Here is a 9,360-nt window from a genome sequence, read left to right as displayed (position 1 = left end):
GTGTTGTTAATTTCAGGCAGGGTGAAACATGAAGGCTTTTAAGTGTTTGATGGGGGTTGGGAAGGGTTCAAGGGTCAGGGCCGCTAATGACAACGTGTTGAGGAGGACTAGGGTGTCAGCGTCATAGGAGCGGCTCTGTTGGTGGTTTTCATAGGCATATTTGTGTGTTCATTTTTTTTTTTCCCTTCTCTTTCGTCCGGCTTTCTCGCTCCTTTTCTCTCTTCTCTTCCTTCTTCTTTGGTTTTACATGCGTCCTGTTGGGTTATGTCCATCTGAGCTGATCTGGCCCAGCTTTGTCCACTTAGCATTTCCTGTGTGTAAAAAGCTACTTAATGATACCACACCACATGGAGACCGCCATCTCCCTCACGCTCACCCCTACACCCCCCCCTTTCCTCTCCGATCCAGCGTGCGGCTCTGCGTGGGCCACCTCTGATTTAAAGCATCCCATAATTAGCCATTCCGTAGCCGGTGGTCGCCACAGAGAGAGGCTGGTGGAGGATGGTGGGTCTCCTCTTTGCGCTTCCCCATCCCCTCACGTTACAGCTTCCTGTATTGATTGTTGGGCCTGGTGATGACGAGGTCCCGGCTGATGAAAAGGAGGGCTATTTCTATCCAGGATGTTGGAGTCCGTTATTGATCGCTGGCGTCTTCCCACACACACACACACTCACACACACACAAACAGAGCCATAGGAAGATATATATTACATATAAGGAAGCTCGTAAGCATAATCAAGCCATTTTAGAGTATGTCGGTATCCATTTTGTTGGCTCAGTTTCTTCACTTTTGAGGGTGACAGTATCTGCTGGTGGCTCTGAGTTAAAGGGATGAGAGCTGGTGTGGTCCGCCAGTCAGGCAGGGGGTGGTGCTGGGATGGTTATACCGCTGACCCCCGGATTTCTGCTGCTGACCTGTGGGGCTCCTGATCAAATGGGGGTTTTGTTCCTGGGCTCCCCCCAGGTCCAGCCACTGATCAGGAGGAGTTGCTCCTCCATTGGAGCTGAACAGAATGCGCTGGAGGCATTTCCATCAACCCCCTCCCCTCCTCCTCCAAACTCCCTCCCTCATCCACCACCCCCCTGCTTCAGGCCACTCCTCCATTTTGTGTTCTCCCTCTCTCCCTTTCTCCCTTCTCTCTCTCTCTCTCTCTCTGACGTTCTCTCGTTCCCTCTCCCCGGCCGTGCCCTTTCCTGACCTCTGGGCGTAAACTGAAACGGGTCAGGACACCCGCCAGGTCACTTGAGAGGACGGGACTCGGGTTACAGGTTCTGATTTGTGAAGTTTTTTATTTTTTCACACACATTGACACATGCACACACCAGCACAGAGGCGCACACACACACACACACACACACACACACACACACGCATAAATCCACATGCTGAGTTGTATTACGTAATTGTGCGGAGACTGAGCTGTTGCTAGCCCCTGCTTCTGAAATGATCTGAGGCATGAAAGCATGAGTGTGATACTACGTCTTATGTGGAGGACGTGTGTGTGGTGCGTGTTTTCCTGCATTTCTACAGAACAAAAGAGGTTGTGTGGTTTCCTCACTGGTGCATTGTGGGCATTGACAGGATTGAAGAGGGGGTAGGGTGCTGAGACAAACTACTCAACTTTGACCTGGAGAGACATGCTGCCTGTAGACTGAAGACAGGAGAGGAACAGGAAGGGCTCATGTGCCACCCGGTCTAGAGACGAGTGGATGATTATTCATCATTATTCAAAAATCCGTTTGGTTTTGTGGGGGATGGGCACCATTTTTTTTATTCACTTTCTGCTGATTTCTGCTGCAGGAATGCCTTTCAGTCATTTGGGAAGTCTAATGATGATAATCAAAAAATCAACGAGGTAATAATTTAAATGAGCAGGGTTCTGATTGCGGTTCCTTTATTTGTTGTTCATAAAACGTTTGATAGGTTTGGTGAATGCATGTCTTTGCAGTTGCAGTTAATAAACTATTGATTGTCGAATCTTGGAATTCATTGTTTTACATCAATCTTTATTGGTTGCATAAAGCCACAAGCTCAGTTTGCCCCTTCTGTTTTATTCCACCTCTTATATCTGTTGTGTGCAAAATCCCAGTTCCATTCCCTGATCCTTGTTCTTTCCTTAAAGCCAAATCCAATACAGGTATGCTCAATAATGTCCTCCATCAGCAATCCACTAGAAGAACACTCATTGACTGCAGGGAGAGAATCAGAAAAAACAGCTGAGAGAGACTGGAATTAATAGATGTTTGGCGTATGATTTGTATTGAGCACGAGCAATTTTTGTTTCTTATAAATTGTGGACATACAAAGTTTGTTAATAAGAAGGGAGAATTGCTTCAGAGCAGTGTGATTTCACAGCACAGTTCTTCTGAACCACTAGGTTGCTTTGATCGAGTCAGCGTGACATGTACTGTATGTAGAGTAACTTTTAAATTTGATACCATTTGTAGCTACTCCTATTTACGCAAGATAAATGGACTAAAAACTATAACTAACAAAACAAAACTATTAATAAAAAAAAGTAAAAAAATGTATGCACATTAGTTTAGAATGCACCCAAATACATAAGGGTTTTTGAAATTCTATATATCCATACTGGCCCTTCATAAACATCTACAGTAGCAAAGTTTTAGTTCAGGCAGTAGCAATGAGAATAAATTGTATTAACAAATTTTCCCTTTAATCAAAAGTAATTTTTGTTTATTAGTTTTCTTTCACACAGAATGTTTTATGTATAAAGTTAAAAACTAGATATGAAGCTAAAACATACAAAATCCAAATTCAGTTGTCTAAATTGTCAAACATGTTTTAAAAATGGAATTGCACAAAAACTTCATTTTAAGACAACCTAAAACTGATTAATGTAATACAAATAAATAGATATTAATACATTTTAATTTCTAAAAAGCTTTTCATGCATCACGTATACGTCTTATTTCACATTATGAGAGTTTAAAGTTTTTAAATAAAAATGTTGCAGTGAAATGGTATTTAAGATGGTGTTGTGACATTTGTCTAAAAGCCATTTCGAAATCTATACTAATTGACGAAAAGAGAAGATGATTTATTCATAATTTCCTTTACTTTTTACTTTGTTTTTATTATTAATTATGTTTAATAAATTAGATCTTCTTAATGAAACATGGCTTAAACAATTCACCCTTGTTTTTTTTTTTTACAATTTTATTCTTAACATACTTGTTTTTAAGAAACGTACAATGAAATGAATTTTTCCTTTCTTATGTAATCCCTAATTTATTCCAATCTTACACTTTTATTTTTATGTCATTGTGCGGGTATGATAGATATTCATCAAAGTGCAACGAACTCAGACAGTATTCTTTCTTTGTAATTAATTCACACATCTTTGTCTCTTTCTCTTGTCTCACTGCTTAATACACTATCACCTTTTCACATATTTATATACGGTACATATGTATCCACTAATAGACAACCTATAGAGCACCTTTAGCTTCCTGTTACGGCAGGCGTTGACAGAGAGATGGGAAAAAAATGCAGCTGAGCACATTTTCTCTCCTTCCTGTACAGGTTCACATTTGATTCCCTCCGATCATTTGTTCCTTTTTCTGCCATTTTCTCCTTCACATCCGTGATCTACAGATAGCCTGCGTGTTATTTATAGGCCTGGATGTATAGTAGTAGGTTAGCTCTGCACACTGCATGCTCGTGTGGGTGGGTGTTCACCTAGGGCTGAGATCTGCAGGGCTCACTGCGATTCATGAAGGTCATGGATGCAGTGCCTATCAGCCGTCCGTTCTGTGCAATCGATCAACAAGAAATAAATCATTGTCCAGTGGTTATGTATTAACTAAATCAATAATGCCGATCATGTAGATTAGATGGATGGTGGGTGTGCTGGGAAAAAATGATTGCATTGATGCAGTGTACTCGTATTTTCTCTTTGCTGAAGGTATAGGAAGTGGTGCTTCTGCAAAAAGTAGATAAAGGGAGAAAAGAAAGGACGCATGTGAGATAAGTCTCTCTGTGCGCAGACTGCCATGACAGTTGGTGCAAACCACAGTCAACTACAGTCAATCCACCATGTTTGAATGATGACTTTCTGCGTACATTGTGCTCTACTTAATGCAGCAACTAGCACAATCCCCCACAGTACACCTCCCAGTCTTAATAAGTGTTGTTTCTTCTGCGACAGTTATTTAGAGATGAAAAGTGTTGGTTGGGTACCTGATAATGCTCTCAGGCAACTGCTAAATATTTAAGAGTTAAATTAGCTGTGATGGGTGTGTGTACATGCAAAACATTAATGCTGTGCTTTATGCTGTGCGGCCAGAAATTATGAACTAAGACATTAAATTGTGTCTTTTCATTAGAAAAATATTACCTTTTTTGCTCAAGACACAGGCTCGTTACCATTCACCTGCTTATTGGAGACAATTCATGTGTAAAACATAGAATGTCATGTAACCGTATTACTCAAGGTTAAGAAATACAAGGACAACCAGTCTAGGTAACGTACATCTCGATACCACTATGTACATGAAGCCTTTAAAAATGACATATTAAAGAGATTAAAATTGCCTTTTATTAAGCTCCCAAACATTCAACATCATTCAAGGACATGGATTTGAGTAATTGCAATATTCATTTTGTTACTGCTGTGTAACATTGAATTGCAGTGTGTGTGTGTGTGTGTGTGTATATATGAGCACTAACTTATGTTGTTCTTATACAACAAACTGGGCAGCACCCCTGACTCAAATACAGACCCTTGTGTATTGCAGGCATTTTCATTTTCTGCAAAGAATTCGTTGAGCTCTTAGTGCCTACCACTTTTAAAATGGATAATTGCTTTTTTCTCCCAACAGAGCAAACTGGTGATGGAGGGCTTCCGCAGCTTAAAGGAGGGTGAGCAGGTGGAGTTTACCTATAAGAAGTCCTGTAAGGGCCTGGAGTCCCTGCGGGTGACCGGACCTGGTGGGGGACCCTGCGCGGGCAGCGAGAGAAGACCCAAGGGGAAGGTCCCAATCCAGAAACGCAAACCAAAGGGAGACCGGTGAGTATGATGGGAAAAAATTTAAGAAGCATGGAAATGAAAAAAGGAAATTTTTGTTTTTTTTAAATGTTTTTTGTGTCTGCAGGAATGTAATGATTCATACGTACCAGTCTCGGCTTCATCCAACAAAAGCTGAATATATGTGAGTGTTGGCAGCTTGCATTTGGAAAGCAGGGCTTCCTATAGTAGAAGGAGACATATGTTATATGTACATCTCACTCATCTCTCTCAGTGAGCTATTTCTGAGTGGGCTGAGATTATAGATTAAATCTATTCAATCTGCTCGAGTACATGCCTGTTGCTATGGTTATTGTGCACCATAATAAGGAATTGAATAGGGCACTTTGCCTTCCTTTGCCAATATTTTAAATCAATTTGCCAGCTTTTTCATTAGAGACGGCATTAGCACAGGGATGGATGGGGCTTATATGCATCTCAATGCAGCAGTAGCTCAATCAATTGTTTTGTCCTCAGTAAAATACTGAAGGGTGCTTTGCTAAAATCTGTCAGAGGGAGCCATGCGGAGCTCCTTGAAAACGCCTGGTGGTTTAAGCGGAGGAGGCTGTTTTCCCTGTCCTCCTCCTGTTGACAGGGAACGATGTATAGCTAATGCTGCCGGGCAGAGCCGAGTATGTGCTGGATCTGATGTGGGGAGGCATGACATGGCTACAAGGCTGCATTTACATTAGAAAGTCCAGCTCTGCCACTCTTTTTGTTTCTACGCCACAGCTGCTTTAGTGGAACAACCCTGCATCGTCACATTTCTTTTTTTTTTTTATGGTGTGAAAAGAAAAGCTTTTGTAAGAAAGGAGGAAACAGTATCTGGGAGAGAAGCCTCCCTGATTGTTTTACACAGCTGAATAATTCAGTTTATTTGGGATAATGGATCCAGTGCTAGGTCCAGTGTCTCTACCTTCTACTAAGGTGGTAGCAAGGCAGTATTAGATTCAGAGATGGCAGGTAGATGTCTGTGATGTCATCATGTGTCTCGCTCAGTGCCAGCGGCTCCCGTGGCAGTCACGCTGCTCCGACCCCTGCTGGTCACTCTGTTATGCAACAAACCATTGTGTAGTGCTTTTTTTTTTTTTTATTACCGCTCTGGTTTCAGCTCTCTTAAGGTGTTTAATTTAAGACTGGTGTCGAAATATTCAGCTTATGTGGAAATAATAGGTCAAGACATTTATTACGAAAGCTGCGCAAAAACAAAACCACTGCCAGAAAATGTCTCCATCAAAATAAAACACACGGCACATTACAACTGTTCTCTGGTATACCATGCGTCATTCTCCAAATGTTTTTATGTACTTTGTTCATTAGGGTGGAATCAGAAGTTCTTTTCTGTTTCTTTATAGACAATATAGTTCATCAACTGGTCATGTGATTCATGAATCACCATATATACAAGGTATCAAAGACAATTACCTTTTAAGATTAAGATTTTACAGAATACATAATTTAGATTGATTAAAAAGCTTTAGAAAGGACAACTTTTGTATTGCTAATAAACATGTATTGCATTTCTGAAACGACGTTTCTTTTTTAAAAACCATTAGGTCAGTTTAGCTGAGATTAAGCTTTGTTTAATAACTCTGCACTGCATAATCTGGCATATGAATTGAAATGATTTTTTAAAATAATTTTCTTTAACATTATAAACTTCAAAATATAACCCTAATTCCGCTACAAGTTAATACATAATTGTTGTTACCATTGAACTTTATGTATTATTGTTTTTATGGTTGGGGCTGTTGATTTAAATTACACTATTGAAGACAGGTTGTTTTTAAACTGGACCTATTTATGATTCTGTCAAAGAAATATCCACCCATCCATCCGTGGGTGTTAAATGTGCTCTGGAAATAATTCAGTCCATGTTCTAAAGCAATGAATACAGAAACAGACTTCTTTGGAAAAACCTGCCATGATTTGTTTTCTTATGAAGTGGCAGACATTTGCTAACAGGCTGTTTCACCGTGGGCCCATGCTTGTTTTTTTAATTGCTGCTTTTGGCTTTTACGTAAAGAAAACAAAACTGTGTTTAGCCATATCTTTAAATTTAAATCCCTGTGAAACAGATGTGTTAGAGAAATATTTCAAAACAATGTTTATTTTATTTCTTTATTTTTTGGGGCATTTTTAAGCCTTTATTTTTGACAGGACAGCTTAGACTTAAAGGGGAGAGAGAGGTGGAATGACATGCAGCAAAGGGCCGCAGGATCCGAACCCGCGGCCGCTGCATCAAGGACTGAGCCTCTGTTTATGGGTGCGCGCTCTATCAGGTGAGCTACCCAGGCGCCCTATTTCAAAACGTTGTTGAGCATTGCACAGCAGATTAGCAATAAAAAAAGACATTAAACCCTGAAAAGTGACATCAAGCCTGAAATATTACGCCTAAATGAGTAAAAACTGTCTGTGGCATACCTGACGGGATGAAAAAAAACTCTTTCAGCACCCAATTGCTTCTTGTCAAATTTAATAACACAGTGTAGTCTGGCATAACACAGAGTGCGTCTCGCGTTCGATCCAGAGCAATATCATGTGTCCTTCTGCCATCTAGTGGTGAATCCTAGTTTGAGCCGGTGTTTCAACTCCAAAGTGGCAATGTTTTATAAGGATATACTGTGTTTTTCTCTTTTTTGAGTCATGCATTTATTTAGTAAAAAAAGGATGGTTACATTTTTCTACTACTATGTCAGTTTTAAAATTTTGAGCTGTCTGAAACATAAAAACCTAATGTGATGAGGGTTTTTACTTTTTGTTGCTATTGGATATGTTTGGCATCACCTCATGTTTCTTCTCTTTCATCCTTGTCTCCTCCCTTTCGTCCTTGTCTCCTCCATCCTCGGCAGCTGTTATAACTGTGGAGGTCTGGATCACCATGCCAAGGAGTGTGGCCTGCCCCCCCAGCCAAAGAAATGCCACTACTGCCAGAGCATCACGCACATGGTGGCTCAGTGTCCCCACAAGGCGCTGGCGCCCGCCACAGGCTCTCAGGACCAACATGCGTCTACCTCGGCCTTCAGCCCAGGGACCGGGCCCTACCTCTGCCCCCCAGAGGAGGAGGAGCGCTCTGCCTCGTCTCCCCTGGAGGGCTCCTCCTCTTCCCCAGAGGAGCCCCACACACACCGGGGACCCCGGACCCAGAGGTGGAGGAAATCCTGAAGACAGCCCATAGAGGTGAACCTTTCACCGCTTACTCCTGACCCTCATGTCTCCACTCAATCAAGGATATCTGAAGCCCCCCCCTCATCTACCTCACACCTGTGAAAAAAATGGGAGGTCTTGATTTCTTTACTGTTAATTTTGTATTTTTATTTTTCTAACCAGCGCAGCTATGGCAACGATCAATGGGGTACGGACGTTTGTGAATGTGTGTCACTGACTTGCAGTCATCTTGTGCAGCTATGGACTGCAGGGAATGACTTGTTTCAATCAGGGCAGCTCAAGATTGAAACAACAATGTATGAATCTTGTTTTTATTCTCCTTGGACCTAAGTGTTGGCCACTTCGAATGTTTTTTCGTTACAGATGTTGTCGATTTTAACGCCCCAAATTTTTATCCTGTAGGCCTAATCATTCCGCAAATCATGTTGCATCCTTTTGGCACACACAGTAAATTTTTTTTTAAGAAGGATTAGAAGAGGACTTTTAAAAGCTCAGAACCCTCTAAGCAATAATCCAGACCCATTGGATTGTTACCTTGGCTTATGAAGATCTTTAGGGAAACTTTATGGATTCCAGAGGGAATTTTTAAAACGACGGTGAGCTGCTAAAAAGAAATTCTCTATAGTCTGGAAACACACGCTACAAACCTCTCTCTTACATGAAATAGACTGGACCAACTGATTGTCACTGAGTGAGCATGTGTGTTTGTGCAAGACTGAGAGAGGAAACAGGAACGTGTGTGCTTGTATGTGTGTGTTGTGCATGCTCTGAAAGAACGCTGTCAGACTGGCCTCTGCTCCAGGTGCGGGTCAACACTAATAACGTTCTGGTTTCCTGTTATTATAGATAGACCATTTTAAATAAGACTATCATATAATCCAGTTAGATCATAGTTTAGTTTTGATCATTAGACATTTTGGTTGTTGCATAATTAGTTGAAAATAACATTACAGTTTATAAATCATAGTATAAGTCATTAATATATGTAAAGTCACAAGATATAATTAAAATTCTATTAACTTTAAGTAATGCATATATAAGGAATCGGCTCTGACATAGGTGAATAGCCCTGTATATTGCATGGGATATTTTGTCGTTGTTTGAAAACTCCTAACTTGTTCTCTATTTAACCGTTTTAATCCAAAACAAATCAAACTGACCT

At 40.9% G+C, this 9,360-nt stretch overlaps 1 protein-coding gene across 2 annotated transcripts in view; it reads left to right on the top strand.

The window, feature by feature from the left end:
* The window catches only part of lin28b (lin-28 homolog B (C. elegans)), a 15,427-nt gene extending 6,067 nt beyond the window's left edge, over window positions 1-9,360 (top strand). The window contains exons 3-5 of one of the 2 annotated variants that reach the window (XM_032542406.1): window positions 4,846-5,033; window positions 5,119-5,175; window positions 7,883-9,360. In XM_032542406.1, the coding sequence (XP_032398297.1) occupies window positions 4,846-5,033; window positions 5,119-5,175; window positions 7,883-8,195 (558 nt within the window). In that variant the 3' untranslated portion in view covers window positions 8,196-9,360. The remainder of the gene's footprint in view (window positions 1-4,845; window positions 5,034-5,118; window positions 5,176-7,882) is intronic. The other variant, XM_032542407.1, reaches the window with a different exon arrangement.

The sequence above is a fragment of the Etheostoma spectabile genome, chromosome 18 (assembly GCF_008692095.1).
Source record: "Etheostoma spectabile isolate EspeVRDwgs_2016 chromosome 18, UIUC_Espe_1.0, whole genome shotgun sequence".
Lineage (NCBI taxonomy): Eukaryota > Metazoa > Chordata > Actinopteri > Perciformes > Percidae > Etheostoma > Etheostoma spectabile.
This window is presented reverse-complemented; position numbering and strand designations above follow the sequence as displayed.